This window comes from Lacerta agilis, chromosome 13 (assembly GCF_009819535.1).
Source record: "Lacerta agilis isolate rLacAgi1 chromosome 13, rLacAgi1.pri, whole genome shotgun sequence".
Classification (NCBI taxonomy): domain Eukaryota; kingdom Metazoa; phylum Chordata; class Lepidosauria; order Squamata; family Lacertidae; genus Lacerta; species Lacerta agilis.
This window is the reverse complement of record NC_046324.1, coordinates 33,296,089-33,312,510: the sequence shown is the minus strand read 5'-3', so window position 1 is coordinate 33,312,510 and position 16,422 is coordinate 33,296,089. Positions and strand designations below refer to the sequence as shown.

The window sequence follows — 16,422 nt, the reverse complement described above, 5'->3', positions numbered from 1 at the left end:
ACAGACATTAGAGCTGTTGACAACTACAACCATCAAAAGAGGTGACAAAGGTGTTGCTTCTGTTCGTTATATTTGTATCTTATCCTTTCTCAGGTCGGTTCAAGGTTTTGTCTTCCCCCACTCCTTTATATCCTCTCAACCCTGTGAGGTAGGCTAAGCTGACAGAGAATGACTGGTCCAAGGTCATGCTGTGAACTTCATGACTGTGGAATGTTTTACCTGGATCTCCCTGGTACCAGTTGAGCACTTTAACCATTAAACCACCCTGCCTCTCACTCTCTTTTCCCCCCTTCTATTCTTTATCCACAGAAGCTAATCTGGAAAGGTCACATGATTTGATGCCCGGGGCTAATGATCTTCCCCGCCTGGTGGTTCCTCGGCCAACCATTGTGTCTCCACCTTGTCTGGAGCTCAGCTCCATCCATCCAATGGGGCATTGCGGTGAGCAGAGAGCACTCCAAATGAAGCAAATCTTTTGTCAGCCCCTTAAAATCCTTCAGGCGCCCTGAACCCCATCCCCATTGTTGTCTGCCACTTGCTATTTTCGTTTCCTTCCATGCTTAATCAAAGTGGGCTGTATCCAGCTAACTTTTACTATTATTAATAAATTGAAGTTAGTCATGTCATTAATTTCAAGTAGACTACTCCTAGTAGGCCTAACATTGGATACAAGCTTCCTGTTGCCACCTATGGCACCTATAGCTGCCTGCCATCTGCAGCTGCCTAGCTGAACATTCCGTTTGTTTTGGGTAAGGATTATCAAGGTAATATATTGCATCCCATAAAACAAACACTGAAAAGTTATCCAAACACAGGACACTGCCTTATGCTGAGTCAGACTATCTAGTTCAGTATTGTAGGTACTGACTGGCAGCGATTCCCCAGGGTTTCGGGGGGAGGGACATTTCCAGCCCTACTTGGAGGTGCTGGGAATTGAACCTGCAACCTTCTGCATGCAAAGCAGATTCTTGACCACTAAGATATGATCCTCCCCCTTACTGCTTGCTGGGAACAGCACTCTAACCAAACTGGATGAAAAAAAAAACATCAATCTAATCCTTCTCTTCTTAGGCAGAAGGCTGGAAGTAGCCACTTCTTTCTGGCACTTCCATCCTTAGCTCACTTTGTGTAAGTTAAAATCCATGGGACTTGCCCTGCAGAACTGGCCTGGTCTCTGTTCCAGGCGTGGTTCTTAGGGGGCTTTGTACTTTTGGAGTACCTAAACGAAAGAACTGAAGCTAAAGTGTTTCATTTCCGTTGCTATACTTGAGCTCCGGAAGCAGATGTACAACAAGGGGCTGTTGCTCTTCTTTCAGTCACTCTCCCCTGTTTCCTCTCTTTCAGATACTTCTGAATCTGAAGAAGAGAAGGAAGCATATCGGAAAGGCAGCCACAGAGAGGCTGTTAATGGGGATAAAACCCAATTAGTTCTTGCGTTGAAGGACACTGTCCCTAGTGAAGACTCTCTGGCTGTGAAAACTGAAGTCATTCAGCCTTGTCCAAGACCCCATAGCCATGCAGGGAATGGTAGGTCAACATGTACAGGGGCTTTGCAAATTTTTCTTCTTCTCGAGATGGCAGATGCTTGCTTTTTATCCATATGTATGTTACTACATCCAGTTTGATTGTATGCTTCATCTGTTTCCCAAGTTTGCAAAGTATTTAGACCAATTTTCACAGATAGTAAATAATAATTCGTTGGGAAACATGCTAAAATTCTATATAACAATGGCTCTTAAACAATGCTGTCATAAACTCTGTGCTAAAAGATACTTTCCAATTGTTCTCTCTTGCGTGCTAGAAAGTAAAAAGGAAAGCAAAGGATCCAAACCCCAAAACAACACCCGCCCAGACTGCTACAGGCACTTTACCTCTCGTTTCAAAACATCGACACCCCAGAAGGTAAGAAATGGCCTGATGTAAACATAAAAGTCTTGTTGAATCATGTTGTTGTTGTTGTTCAGTTGTACAGTCGTGTCTGACTCTTCGTGTCTGAGAGCCAGTGTGGTGTAGTGGTTAAGAGCAGCAGACTTGTAATCTGGGGAACCGGGTTCGTGTCTCCACTCCTCCACATGCAGCTGCTGGGTGACCTTGGGCTAGTCACACTTCTTTGAAGTCTCTCAGCCCCACTCACCTCACAGAGTGTTTGTTGTGGGGGAGGAAGGGAAAGGAGAATGTGAGTCGCTTTGAGACTCCTTCGGGTAGTGAAAAGCGGGATATCAAATCCAAACTCTTCTTCTTCTTCTTCTTCTTCTTCTTCTTCTTCTTCTTCTTCTTCTTCTTCTTCTTCTTCTTCTTCGTGACCCCATGGACCAGAGCACGGCAGGCACTCCTGTCTTCCACTGCCTCCCGCAGTTTGGCTAAACTCATGCTAGTCGCTTCGAGAACACTGTCCAACCATCTCATCCTCTGTCGTCCCCTTCTCCTTGTGCCCTCCATCTTTCCCAACATCAGGGTCTTTTCTAGGGAGTCTTCTCTTCTCATGAGGTGGCCAAAGTACTGGAGCCTCAACTTCAGGATCAGTCCTTCCAGTGAGCGCTCAGGGCTGATTTCTTTAAAGATGGATAAGTTTGATCTTTTTGCATTTTGTTGAATCATACCAAAGGCCTATCTAGGGTCAGTATCCTGTTCTCACAGTGGTCAGCAATATGCCCATGGGAAGTCTGCAAGCAAGACCCCAGTTCAACAGGACTCTCCCCATTTGAAAATCCCAGCAACTGGTGTTGAGAGCGATACTGCCTCCAATACTGCCTCCAATAGTGGTCTAGTCTCAAGCCTTGATGAAATGGTTTCTGAGCAAAATAAAGAGTCTCAGTGCTTTCAAGAGCCCCTTTTGCACATGGCCAAGTTTTCTCGAGGCAGTCTCAAGTTATGCTGAAGCTGTGCATTTTTGTCTTCTAGGTATTCTCCTCTTCTCTAACTAGTAACGAGGGCCTGAAACTAAAAGCAGTCATTGGCTACAATGGGAATGGCCGGGCAAATATGGTCTGGAATCCAGATACAGGTATAGTCTGCGTTTGCGAATTGAGATTCCAAAATCTGTAAATCTTCTGTACCCAAACCTTCAGCTGGATGACTAAACCAGCTGGCATCTTTGTCAGAAATACATTACAAGAAAATCTATTCTATTGAAATTATGTATTATGCAAAGCATTCTGAAATCAGTTGGTCTTAGAGTCTAGTCACTCATCCCATTAGCCAGGCTCTGTTGTAAAAGCTGTCTCTTGACAGCCAAGGAGAGCGGAAGGGGCTTGCCTTGAAGTCATGCTGATAGAGAAGGAGAGGTCTCTCAGCAGCAGATGTCTTCCTTCTTTTACCTCCCTTGGCTTATCTCCTCTAGCTCAGTTGGTAGAGCATGAGACTCTTAATCTCAGGGTCATGGGTCTGAGCCCCATGTTGGGCAAAAGATTCCTGCATTGCAGGAAGTTCGACCAGCCAACCCTCATGGTCCCTTCCAACTCTATAATTCTATGACTCTCTGGAAGCGTGGGAGATGCAGTGATTGGCTGAGTGAGATAATGGAAGGTAAAAGCCTGCCAGGCAGTGAACACTCACAGGGTGCTTGCTTTTTCACATGGTGGATTCAGATAGGCTCCTACTTCCAACTTGACTGCATTTGGTGGTGTGTGGCTTTGCCCATCCTTTGCATGCAGAATTCCAAGCACTGAATGCAATCCCTTCTCTCTCATTAGGTTTCTTTGCCTACAGCTGTGGCTGTCTGCTCATTGTCGAAGACCTGCACTCTGGATTCCAGAAGCATTGGCTTGGTCACCCTGAAGAGATTTCAACATTAGCTGTTAGCCATGATGCTCAGGTACAAACATTCCTGTTTCCATTAAGAACATCTGGCTGGTCTGGGCAGCACAAACCACCTGCTTTCCTTCTAATGCAGTGGGTACTTCTGGCGACAGGCACGGCGCTTCTGAACAGCCAGTGGGCTATGAATGCTCTGCTCCCTTTTCTCCTCACTAACGGGAGGAGGAAGAATGTGCTTGTCAAGCGTTTCGCTGAGCCTTAGGCTGTGTTTAGCTTTTGGTCTGCCATTTGGGTATTTGTTCATGCCCCTGATGCAAAGCAGGCTGCCACTTTGCTCTGCTGCTGCTTTAGTGATTTGTATTGTTGGCTGCCCAGATTGCACTCCAGGTCAGTAGAAGGTCAAGAAAAGTGCTAACTACTAAAATGAATGAATGAATATCCCTGCAGGCCCTTGCTTCTGCCTCTGGTCAGGGTCGTGGAGAGTCTCGCTGCCAAATCCGCATCTGGAATGTCCAGGATGGATCCTGCCAAAAGGTTCTGTTCCATCACGAGACCCAAGTCCAAGCCATGGCGTACTCTCGGGATGACTGCCTCCTTGCTACTTTAGGTGGGCATAAGCAGTGAAAAGCACACAGGGCACTGGGAGAGCTTTTCGTGTTGAAAGACCTAGAATTTTTCTCCCAGAGGAAAAGGAAACTCTCCTATATGAGACTGAAATACAATAGGCCCATTAATCATGTTTATAGACATACTGGATTTGCACACTGCAGATGACTTAATCTGCACCAAGCTGCTGCCACAATTACTGTGGCACCTTAAAGCAAGGCCAGAAACGGAAAGGGGCCACAGCACAGCTGCAGAGCACCTGCCTTGCATGCAGAAGGTCCCAGGTTCAATCCTTGGACTCTCCAGGTATAGAATTGTAGGTTTGGAAGCAATCCCAAGGGGCATCTAGTCCAGCTCTGGAACCCAGGAATCACAGCTAAAGAATCCCTGACAGGTGGCCATCCAACCTCTGTTTAAAAAACTCCAATGAAGGTGTGTCCACCAACTTCCGAGGTAGCCCATTCCACTGTCCAGCAGCTCTTACCCTCAGAAAGTTATTTCCAATGTTTAGTTAGAATCTCCTTTATTGTAATTCGAATCCATTAGTTCAGGTCCTACCCCCTGGAGCAAAAGAAAACAATCTTGCCCTATCTTTCATGTGACAGCCCTAAAGTTATTGGAAGATGACAATCATATCACCTGTCAGTCTTCTCTTCTCCAGGCTAGGGTGGGGCTGGGAGAGATGGTTTGAACAGCGTCTTGGCATTTATTGTTCAAGGGTTTGTCCATTTTGATATGTTTTTGCACACTGAAATGTGTACTCTGTGGTTCCCAGGGGACTACGTTGACAGAGTCATTGCTTTATGGAACGTCCACACTTATGAGCTGATGTCATCCACTCGTGTCTCTGAGCCAGTCCACGAAATCGCTTTTAGTCCACTTACTGCGGGACACCTTGCCTGCGTGGGGAAGGGAGCAGTGACCTTCTGGGTAACGGAGCAACAGGGAGCTGACATTAGCCTCAAGGTACTTCACCTGCGTCACACTCTGGTGTTTCACAGCAAGGGTGGGTGGCAGAGGAGGAATGGTGGAGACTGTTCCCCCCCCCAAAAAAAAATATCCTGACCCTTCCAGGGAGGATGAAGAGGAAGACAGTATAGATTTACAACAGGGGCTTGAGGGAGCTCACAGCCCAGAGGCAGATGGGGGGAAAGTTGGGAAATCATGGGAGAGCCAGAGCAACACCTGGCTGACACATTGCCATTAGAAAGCATTCCAGACCCCCCATCTCACAGAATCCGGCGAGCCTTAAAAGTAGGAGAGCAAAGAACTCGAAGAGGATGACAGATGAGGAAGTGGGAGAGATCGGGGCTGGAGATTCACTCGCGACAACACCATTATCCAAGAGGCTGGGTTCTATAGCCTCTCTCTGTAAAGATTGAAATAAAAAAGGGCAGTAAGAAACTTTTCCTTGTCTTTATACTTTCCTGGGCAACCAGCCAGGAGCCACTGACAGCATCCTGACAGTGGGGCACCTCAGACAAGGACAGCAAATGTGGCCTTCCTAATCTGGCCCTCAGGACTCTCGCCTGGCCACACAAACCCTCCAAAGGCCACATCCTTCACTGGCTGGAATGTGTCCTTGAACTCTGATAATTTGTTTACCTAGATGGAGGATAGAAAGGGTCTGTGTGTGTGAATGTGTGCAGATAGTAGTTTACTGCAAGGTTTGGGGTAGCTGCTCCACCTACTTTTGCCTCAGGCCCTTCATGACATGTGGTCCCCAGATGTTTACCCACGAGAGAATCTGGCCCTTGGTCAGGAACAGGTGCCCTACCCGTGTTTTTGAGACCCAGAAAAGGAGTAGAGTCAAAAGGTTAGGAGTTCAGCCTCAAGGCTGACAGCTCCCGAGGCACCAGGTGACACTACTTTTCTTCTGACTTCAGGTTCACAGAGTCCCAGTCCCTGATGCAATTGGTCCAGTGGAACTGACCTCTTTGTGCTACAGTGCCGGCTGCCTTCTGTACACTGGGACCAGCACGGGACAGATCTGTGCATGGGACATGCAGACGAATCGTTGTTTCATGACATGGGAAGCTGTTGACGGGGAGATTGGTGAGTCTTTGGACAGCTGTCTTCACACAACCAAGCTTTCAACAGAAGCAGGGGAGGGGCATGGCTCAGTGGCAGAGCATCTCCTTCGCATGCAGAAGGTCTCGGGTCAATCCCTGGCATCTTCAGATACAGCTGGGAATGTGCCCTATCTGAAACCCTGCCAGTCAGTGCAGACTGTATTAAGCTACTTGGAGAAATGTTCTGGCTTGGTATTAGCACCGACCGTGGTCCAGCCCAGTTTTGATTCTCAGGTGCTAGAATTGATTGTGGCTGGATTTAAGACTTTTTATGTTGTCTGTGTCATTTTTCCCATAAAGCACCCCTTAACCCTCACTGTTGTAGCTCCCACAGCCGCCCTGGCAAGCTGCTGCTGATTTTTCAAAGTTGTTTGTGTCATTGACTGTGGGAGCTGCAGTAGTGAAAGCTGGAAGAAAAAGAGTCCTGTGGTTTGCACCCTCAATGCTCCACTTTGGATAGTCAAAGATCTCTGGAAGGGATGTCTCTATGTTGCTGACATTGCCAGAGAGCTCTGCAGCTGTTCAACATTCAAAGGAGGAAACCCAGCCATTAACCAGAATAAATGCTTGACTTGTCTAGGGGTGCTGCAGTGTCACAGAGACAGGCTAGTCAGCGGCAGCAACACCAAAAGAATTCAGCTGTGGTCAGTGGCAGCGGTTCAGGAGCTGAGAGTAAAAGGTTCCAGTGCCAGGTAATGCATCGTCTGACTCTGGTTTGCTTAGCCCTAGAGAGAGGTGATGATTCAGATGTCCACTTACGAAGCCTGTACATTAGTACTGGGTGGGTGGGTGGAGGGGAGAACAGCATCCATATTTTAAAAATCAGTTCCGTGATCACAGGCAGGTGGGGAACCTTTCGGCCTTGAGATGTTGCTGAACTACAACTCCCATCATCCTTGTCCACTGGCCATGGTTGTTGTGGCTAATGGGTTTTTTTTAGTTCATCAGCATCTGGAGAGCCAACAGTTCCCTGATCACAGGCCATCATCAAGAAAAGATAAGCTTGATTAATGAGCCATTTCTTGATTTTGGAGAGTGGCAGCTCCCTTATATTTTTACCAGCAATTGCTTTCACACTTTTTCTAGGCGGTTATCTTTCACAAACTCTTTAAAGAAGAATATTTTGTGTCTGAAATGATTTTTCCCAAGGCAAATTAATCTTTCTCTGCTTAACTGAGGTGGGTTAATGAGTCCTGATTTGTCTGCAAATGAATATTAGGGATCATATTAATAATTTGCATGATAAAATTCTAGTGGACAGTCGCAATGTGTGGACTAAAGAGCTGAATACAGACATGGCTCTTACACTGGGCCTCATTGTAAACAGAGCATCTAGGGTGGCCTCATCTAACCTGGTGCCCTCCAGATGCTCTGGACTGCAGTTCCCATAAGCCCCTGCCCCTCTTTCTGGCCCTTGGAACACTCCGCCACTGTCTTTTTGCCCAGAGTGTTTTGTACCTGCCTGGAATGTGTCCTTGAAATCTGAGAATGCCTCTTCCTTGCATGGATGGGAGAACACAGAGGAGTGTTGGGTTGTGTGTAGTAACTAGCCTGCTGTACAAGGGTAAAATTCACATCATGCCTCTGGCTTTGCCCACCACTGGCATGTGGCCCTTAGGAGGATGCCTAGAAGAGAATGTGGCCCTCAGACTGAGGAAGGCTCCCCACCCAGGGCTCTGAAGCCCAGGTAGAGTGTGATTTATTGTTCTGCTTTTCCCTCCCTGTAGATCCAGCTCAGTCCTTTTGGAACAGGAAATGACCCTGGATGGGACCATTGTAAGTGCCGCCTTCGACGACTGTATGGACATGGGCATTGTTGGCACGACAGCAGGGACGTTGTGGTACGTCAGCTGGGCAGACAACACCAGTATCCGGCTGATTAGCGGGCACAAGAACCAGGTAAGAGGTTTTGTAAGCAGTTCCTTGATGCTAAAGAGACCACTCTTCTTGGAAGTTTATCGAAGCTTCTTCAATCCTCTCTGTTGCCGCTGCAGGTTAGCGAGGTGGCCTTCAGCCCTGGAGAGTCTCACTGTGCTACCTGTGGGGAGGATGGCAGTGTGAGAGTTTGGTCCCTTGCCAGCATGGAGCTGGTGGTGCAGTTTCAAGTGCTCAACCAGGTAATTGCTGAGATGGAAGTGCAGTTAAATTTTCCCTAGAACTCACTAGGGACGAGAGACTCTTTTGATGACATAACCTCCTAGCCCAGAAGTTTCATATTTGTGGTGTTGTGCCTGAAAGAACCAATGGGTATTCCCAATATGTTCCTTACTTCCCCCCCCCCCTAGAGTTCCCTCTGCCTGGCGTGGAGCCCAGTGGCCATCACTGTCAGTGGGGCAGAAAGCCAGCATATTGTGGCAGGGTACAGCGACGGCACCATCCGGGTGTTCAGCGTTTCCCGGACAGAGATGGAACTCAAGATGCACCCCCACCCTGTGGCTGTAACCGCACTTGGATACTCCGCAGACGGTAGGACCTAGTTAGCTGCCAACATCACATCTTGCCTCAAAAAGCGCTGCATTATCACCAATTTGCGATGGGATGGAAGGTTCGCAGGCTGTGAAGGACTTGCTCACAAATTTATTGACAGCTGCCCGCATTATTATAGTTAGGAAGTGGAAGGGGCAAGCAGAATATAAAATGGAAGAATGGTATAAAGAGGTGTGGGATATAGCTATTAATGATAAATTAACTTGTGCCATTAAGGTAAGACGGGGAATATGCAGGAGAAATTATTTTGAAGAGATATGGAGGGTGTTTGTAGAATTTGTACTGTTAAAATGGAAAGGGGTCAAACCATTGCAAGAGGTTTTGAAATTTTGGGAGGTTGGATAGTTACAATGGAATGGTCTCAGTGGTAGGGTGCACATTTTTTTTCTTATTTATGATTATTACTTTGTCAAAATAATAAAAAGCACTGCTCAGGTGTCACTGAAAATTAATAATGACAATCAGCAGCTCATTTAACATATGTAAGCTTTTAAGTAAACACACAGTGGGTCAATTCAAGTATCCATTAAGCAGCTCCCTTTGGAGGGTGGGGCAAGGCAGATGAAACCATCCAACCCCTGATGGCAACCCCAGAGTCTTTCTCCCCTCTGCTTTGTGCTCCGTTCACACTCTAGGGGAAATCATCTTGTCTGGAGGCAAGGATGGGATGATGGCTGTCAGTAGTCCACGCACAGGGATGACCATTCGTGTCCTGACTGACCACCGATCATCTCCTATCAATGTTATCCACTGCACAAGAAAACAGGTGAGATGGATATCTGTGTGACGTCCAAACAACCTTTCCTCACTGGCAGATCAATGGATGTTCAGCACTTGAATTTTAATTGAGTCTGTGCTGTATGCCACTTTGACCCAGTTTGCACATAACACAAAGCCAAACCACGACTTAGCATGAATGATCAAATGTGCGGTTTCACTGAACAAAGATTTCAGGTGCCGCACTCCTTTCTCCGTCCTGTTGTTGCTGCCATGGTTTGACTTCTCATTCCATCCAGACTCGGGCTGTTGATTTGTCTCACTCCAGACATTTCAACCGCTAAGAAGACTGATGTGTAAGACTCAACAATTCAGTTCAATTCAGAAAAAAACCATTGCAGTATGAAATGCAAAACATTTGATGACAAATTCCTAAACCAGATGGCACAACACAGCAGGCTAGCAAAGAAGCATTTATTCAGCTGGCACTGAAAAATAAACAATGACCGTGCTGTCAGAAGGGAGAGCATTCCATAAACAGGGTGCCACTGCTGAGAAGACCCTACTGTGCATCACTGTGCAGTTTACTACATCCAGCAACAAGGCAACACAGAAGGGGCCTCCCTTGCAGATCTTGAATCATGGGCCAGTTGGTATCCTTCCAAGTATTTGCTCTCCAAGTAATTTAGGCCTTTATGCTTACGATTTGGAAAACCTTCAGTAGAAAAAGGCAGTCTGAAAATAGAGTATACCATTTTAACCAATCGTACTGTTTTCTAATTGTATTATTATTTCATATGTAACCAGTTCTGTGCCCCTAATGATTTCTCTTGTTCCCTTCTTATGTTTATTGCACATTATATATTCAGCAGTAGTACGGTGGCCAGTCCTCAAGACACAAACACACTCTGGATTTATACCGAGCCATTGTTACTCCCCTTTTTTACTTATCTGTATAATGGTATGTCCTCATATCCCGTGCCAACAGTTTCAGAGAACAGATGTGTAAAACAAGAGCCGTTGTCATTTTGGTATCCTGTCCTCTAGCACTTAGAACTTGGCGTTGAAGGTGATGATCTCTGGTTGGCTGCAAGTGCCGATCGACGTGTCAGTGTCTGGGTCTCTGACTGGATGAAGGACAAATGTGAGCTCATTGACTGGCTAAGCTTTCCAGCTCCTACAGGTCCCGAGGTGAGGAGATCTTGCTGTACCCTCCCGTCTTCTGCTCATGAGCTGAGCAATCAGCTTTTCAGCATGTGGTGTGTTTTGTAGTGTTGCATGCGGCTGGAAAATTCTACAAGGGAGAAAAGCAAGAGCAGATTGAGTGTCTTCTTGGCCTTTGCCAAATGAATATGTAGGACAAGGCTGGCTGTGTAACTCAGGAGATCTAGAAAACTGTGGTCACAAGAGAAACAAATACAGTAGTCTGTAGAATTTTGGCTTTAAATAAAGGACTAGTTTCTATTTCCTCATTTTTTGTGTGGAAAAGAGCTATTCAAATGGCAGGCTTAGTTTGCACTAAATGCTTAGAAGGGTTCCTGGATGCAGCTTCCAGATTTTGAGGAGGGGAAAGTGCTCCACTCCGCACCCCAGAAGAAATAATTGTTCAGATTTCATTAACTTTGTGCTAGCCCTGAACTGGAGGTTGGTTAGCTCCAAATGATGCACACCTGCCTTGTCACTCATGCGTTTGCCTTTCCCCTCCAGGTGCCCAACCCTCTGCCTCCCAGCCTAGCAGCATTTTGTCCTTGGGACAGGAGCATGATTGCTTATACAGGCTTTGGATTGCAGAAGGAGATCCTCTTCTACAGCCTGCAACAGAAACAGGTGCCTCATATCTTGGCTTGGCTGAGATCTTGTGTGTTCTACCAGCAGGACTGCTGGAATTGCATCTGACCAATGAGCCTAATGTTATTGGCTCAGCCATGGACTTGGTGGGTCACCTTCTGTTGGCACGCTTCCCTTAACCTTTGTTATGGGTCTATTTTAGCTCTGTTAGCTGTTCCACTAAACAAGCGGAAAGTTGACATCATATGAGAGTTGTCGTTCAGTGGTAGAGCATCTGTTTTGCATGCAGAGGGTTCCAGATACAGTCCCCAGCATCTCCAGGTAGGGCTGAGAGAGAACCTCAGTCTGGGATCTTGGAGAGCTGCTGCCAGTCAGTGTAGACAGTGCTGAGCTAGAAAGACCAGCGATGTGTCTCGACAAAAAGTAGTTTCATGTGTTCCTGGGCTATACAATTTCAGGCTGCAGCAGCAGGGGATGTTTGTTATATATGCAAAACTCTCACATACACAAAAAGTTTCTGGCTATTTGCCTGAGACTCTAGGTGTTTGTGGTTTGGTGAACATAGGAAAGCTGCCTTATACTGAGTCAGACGATTGATCCATTACTGTCTACACTGACTGGCAGTGACTTTCCAAGGTTTCAGGCAGAAGTCTCTCCCAGTCCTTCCTGGAGATACCAAGGATTGAATTTTGAAACTTCCACGTGTAAAACCGATGTTCTGCCACTGAGCCATGACCCTTCCCCTATGTGGGAGAAGCATGAAGACTTGTGGCCCCCTGCCTTTAGTCTCAAAAATGCCACATGCCCTAGCACCAGAAATGTTAGAGGGAGCGTCTCCTTGTTGTTTTGAGCTCATCGAGTTTGATGAAAAGCAAAGCAGTGCCAGTGAAGTCGAGATGTAACAGGTCATTGCAGTTCAACATATTTGGATGCTGTGTAACTTCTAGCCTCCCCCCGCTCCCAAATAGGACTTAAGCAGGATAGGATGTCCCAACGGCAGCTGAAATGGAGAGGGACAGAGCAACACATGGATTGCTCCGTTTTCTCAGTAGGCCATTCAACTTATTTCTAAAGTGGTTGACTCTCTCCCCACCCTTTTTCTTTTCATTTGCATTTTCTCAAATGCCTAAGATTCTCCTGCAGAAGTGATGGCTTCTTCTGTTTTGCAGAGTCGAATTGCCCAGCCTAATGGGTTCCACCCTTTGTTTTGTTTTTTGCACATTATGTCTTATTGCACATTAATCTGATTGCATCTTAGAGCAGATTGCAACATTTATTGCAAGCCTACACATACAGGGGGTGCATTCCTTTGTTAATTTGGACATTTTTCTGTTCAAATATGCCTGCAGAGAGAAGCTTCTCCCATGCCTTCTTGATGTGTATTGGGATGAAAAATAAGCAGCCTTTTCCACATTGCAAGAATAACACTTCCTCTTCATTTTGCAATAGATTCTAACACTTTGGGACTTTTCCTCTCGCAGGTCATAGAGAAGATTTCCTTGCCGTACTTTGCCACGTCATTAAGCTTGTCTCCTGCTGCCTGCATTATAGCTGTTGGCTTCAGTGGTGGGTATCCAGAAGACCCCGATGGGCAGGTGGGGGTAGTCTCTGAAGACCCCTGGGAAGGCAGCTCTGTATATGGAACGAGCCAAGTAACCTTGCCTAGGAACATAGGAGACAGCCTCACATGGAGTCAGGTCACTTGTCCATCTTGCTCAGTATTGCTACACTGACTGGCAACAGCTCTTCAGCGTTTCAGATAGAGGTTTTCCCCCTGCCCTACCTGGAGAAGCTGCCAGGGACAGAGCCTGGGACCTCTCTGAATGCAAAGCAAATGCTCTTGCCACTGGACTCTACTTAAATACCAATGGCACTTCAGGCTGCCTCGGAAGGTGATGGAGCTCTCCTGTGATGAAAGTAGTTAAGTTGAAGCTGGATGGCTGTCAAGGGTGGTGTAGTTGCTGCCTGCATTGGAAATGCAGCACTGAACATAGGAAGCTTCCTTATGCCAAGTCAGACCATTGGTTCATCTAGCTCAGTATTGTCTACACTGACTGGTAGCAGCACTCTTTAAGTTTTCAGACTGGGAGTTTCTCCCAGTCCTACCTAGAGATGCCAGGGAATGAACCTGGGACTTCCTGCATACAAGGCAGATGCTCTAGGAACAGGAATAGGAATAATTTATTGGCCAAGTACATTTTCCAACATACTTGGAATTTTGCTTTGGCTACATTGCAATGTAAACATACCTTATACAAACACTGTTCCACTCGCAATACAATGACACAGCAAAGAAACCCCGCCCATAACTGGCCTCCCCTTCCGCTACACAACTACGAATTTAACAATTTAATGGCACAAGGGAAAAAACGGTTCCTCTAGCACTGAGCATTCCCCTTTTGTGTTTCCAGTGCCCAGCAGAAGTGTTACCACCTATCAGACAGGTGGGGCACTTGTGAGAATGTAAGAAGAGTCCTGCTGGATCAGGCCAATGACCCACCTAGTCCTGCATCCTGTTCTCACAGTAGCTTACCAGGTGCCCATGGGCAGTCCACAAACAGGACCTGAGTGCAGCAGCACTCTCCCCACTTGTGAGTCCTGGATACTCAGAGGTGTCCTGCCTCAGGCAGTGGAGGTAGAACATGGTTATCATGGCTGGTAGCCACTGATAGCCTTACCCTCCATGAATTTGTCTAATCCTTTTTTTAAAGCTATCCAGTTGTACATAGGGATGGACTTTCAGGAGACTTCATTGGTGCTGAGTGTTATTCTCATGCTTTTGAGCATATGTTCATAGTCACTAAGCCTAGAAACTTGAGATCATTCTCACCTTCAGGGAGCAGAAAGTAGGGCAGTCGGCTTTGCCTAAAAGCCCATAGGGAGCCCACTGAGGAGGTCCAAGGAAGCTAGCAAAACTTTCCAACTAGGTCACTGCATTGCCTTTGCTTTTTGTCTTTTAAAACCTGTTCTGTTATTGCCCTGAGGTGACAAACAAAGCAATGACCAATTCCATATGGCTGGTAAAAAAAACCTTCAGAGCAATGTAGCCTCACTTGCATGAGTCATCTGGTCAGAAGATTCCTGGGTGCTCTTTATTAATATCTCTGCCCCCCCCCCATGGGCAGGGCGCCCTGATGATTTATTGTCTGGGGAACTAAAAAATCCTGACGCTGACCCTGGCTGAGTTTCTTGGGCAGACGATTTTTACACATGTACACATCCCTCAAATGCAGAATGGCACTGTCCTTGATTTATAAAAGGAAAACCAGTAAAAACAGAGAAACCAGTAGGAGAACATTTCAGTCTCCCAGGACATTCCATACAAGATCTCAAAGTAGCTGTCTTATTACAAAGGAATTTCAGAAATAGATTGGAAAGAGAAGTTGCTGAATTGCAACTAATTACCAAACTTAAAACCATGGAGAGACCTGGTCTGAACAAAGACATTGGATTCTTATCTCATTATACATGACAAAGCTATTTTCAGCCATCTCACCCCTTGCTTTTTTCCTGTAAGACCAATTGCAGTCGTTAACAGTCAACAGGTTTTTCCACACCTATCAGCCAATCACCCATTCCCACCACCCTTCTGAACAAAACCCCTCCCCACTCTCACTATATATAAGGGTCTGGCGACTTCTGTTTCAGTGTATCTGAAGAAGTGTGCATGCACATGAAAGCTCATACCAAGAACAAATTTAGTTGGTCTCTAAGGTGCTACTGGAAGGAATTTTTTTATTTTTTTATTTTGTTATAAAAGGATGTTTTCTTAGCCTGCGACTTTGTCTGCCTTACAGAGCGCATGTTGAGGCTGATTGAGCACCCAAAGAAGGCCGAGAGAGACTACCTGGGCCACGATGATGCTGTGTGCCTCTGCCGGTTTACCCCGTCTGGGAAACGCCTCTTCACAGCTTCCTATAATGAGATCCTGGTGTGGGAGGTCCACAGCAGAGGAACACAGAAAGCCGCTTCCATCACCAGTTGAGTAGGATGCAAACATGGTTGCTACCTCACAGCCCTGAAAACTCCCCATCCCGATGCTGTGCACCAGCTTCAGCCTCCTGTTTCTGAGTTCAGCAACCGAAAATGCCCAGGAGCTGCACAGCTGTCCCCATTGAACAGGCAGGCTGGGGCCAGGCACGACCATTCCATGATCTCCTTTTGACATTCCAGGAAGTCAAAGTGGTCAGTGGTGATTAGCCAGAGCCTGCAGGGATTGGGAGCCAAAACGCCAACGCCACCCCCCTCTTCCACATGTGCTTCTCCTCCATTTAGGCATACAAACCCCTTACCTGTCAACCCCGCCCCCTTCTTCATATTGGGATGGAGGGTGGGAAGGAGTCCCCCTTTCCTACATTTTCCTACGTTCTGGCTTTCTTATCTCCCTTTTCACTATGGTAGGACAGCTAGCTTCAACAGAGCTCCTGAAATTTGGGGCAGGCGAGCTGTAGGTTGATGCCTGGATTTTATGGGGGTGTCTGTTGACCTCTTTTCTGCTAGATGCAGTGGGCATCAGTGCAGACATCTGATAACAGCCACTTCTCAAGCAAGCAGGCCATATCCTCATCAACATTTTCTGAATGTGAAGGTTCTAGGACTGACTGACCTTAAGCTGCTCAGGATCAGGCTCCAACACACCAGCATTTACACACTTCCTTGACCCCCTTGAGGCTGAAGGATGGGCAGTGGTCACTCAGAAATAGCCCAGCCCCTCATGAAGAGCAGTGGCTGAGGGTGGTCATTTAGATGCTCTTCCAGAATGTCACTTTTGAAATGCTGAAGAAGAAATGATCTCGTTCTGTTTTTTTTTTACTATGTATTAGTTGAGCTTGTTATACTCAACTGTAACTTGTTATGTATTACAATACGATTGCGTCCTGCATAGGGGTAATGTTCCAGGGCTGGCGCATATATGCAAAAACACATATACCGTACTCAAACCACTCTCCCACAAGAACTTCCCAGAACCCAGTAAGTAAGCAAGTATGAGAGCTTA

General features: G+C 46.6%; 1 protein-coding gene across 2 annotated transcripts in view; it reads left to right on the top strand.

The window, feature by feature from the left end:
• Positions 1 to 15,744, top strand: part of WDR90 (WD repeat domain 90) — a 42,204-nt gene extending 26,460 nt beyond the window's left edge. The window contains exons 27-43 of one of the 2 annotated variants that reach the window (XM_033166924.1): positions 310 to 441; positions 1,345 to 1,527; positions 1,802 to 1,902; positions 2,902 to 3,004; positions 3,693 to 3,814; positions 4,204 to 4,363; positions 5,138 to 5,328; positions 6,249 to 6,417; positions 7,015 to 7,126; positions 8,162 to 8,333; positions 8,429 to 8,551; positions 8,720 to 8,900; positions 9,557 to 9,687; positions 10,686 to 10,829; positions 11,346 to 11,465; positions 12,908 to 12,992; positions 15,224 to 15,744. In XM_033166924.1, coding sequence (XP_033022815.1) covers positions 310 to 441; positions 1,345 to 1,527; positions 1,802 to 1,902; positions 2,902 to 3,004; positions 3,693 to 3,814; positions 4,204 to 4,363; positions 5,138 to 5,328; positions 6,249 to 6,417; positions 7,015 to 7,126; positions 8,162 to 8,333; positions 8,429 to 8,551; positions 8,720 to 8,900; positions 9,557 to 9,687; positions 10,686 to 10,829; positions 11,346 to 11,465; positions 12,908 to 12,992; positions 15,224 to 15,411 — 2,417 coding nt within the window. In that variant the 3' untranslated portion in view covers positions 15,412 to 15,744. The remainder of the gene's footprint in view (positions 1 to 309; positions 442 to 1,344; positions 1,528 to 1,801; positions 1,903 to 2,901; positions 3,005 to 3,692; positions 3,815 to 4,203; positions 4,364 to 5,137; positions 5,329 to 6,248; positions 6,418 to 7,014; positions 7,127 to 8,161; positions 8,334 to 8,428; positions 8,552 to 8,719; positions 8,901 to 9,556; positions 9,688 to 10,685; positions 10,830 to 11,345; positions 11,466 to 12,907; positions 12,993 to 15,223) is intronic. The other variant, XM_033166925.1, reaches the window with a different exon arrangement.
• Positions 15,745 to 16,422: the final 678 nt, after the last annotated feature.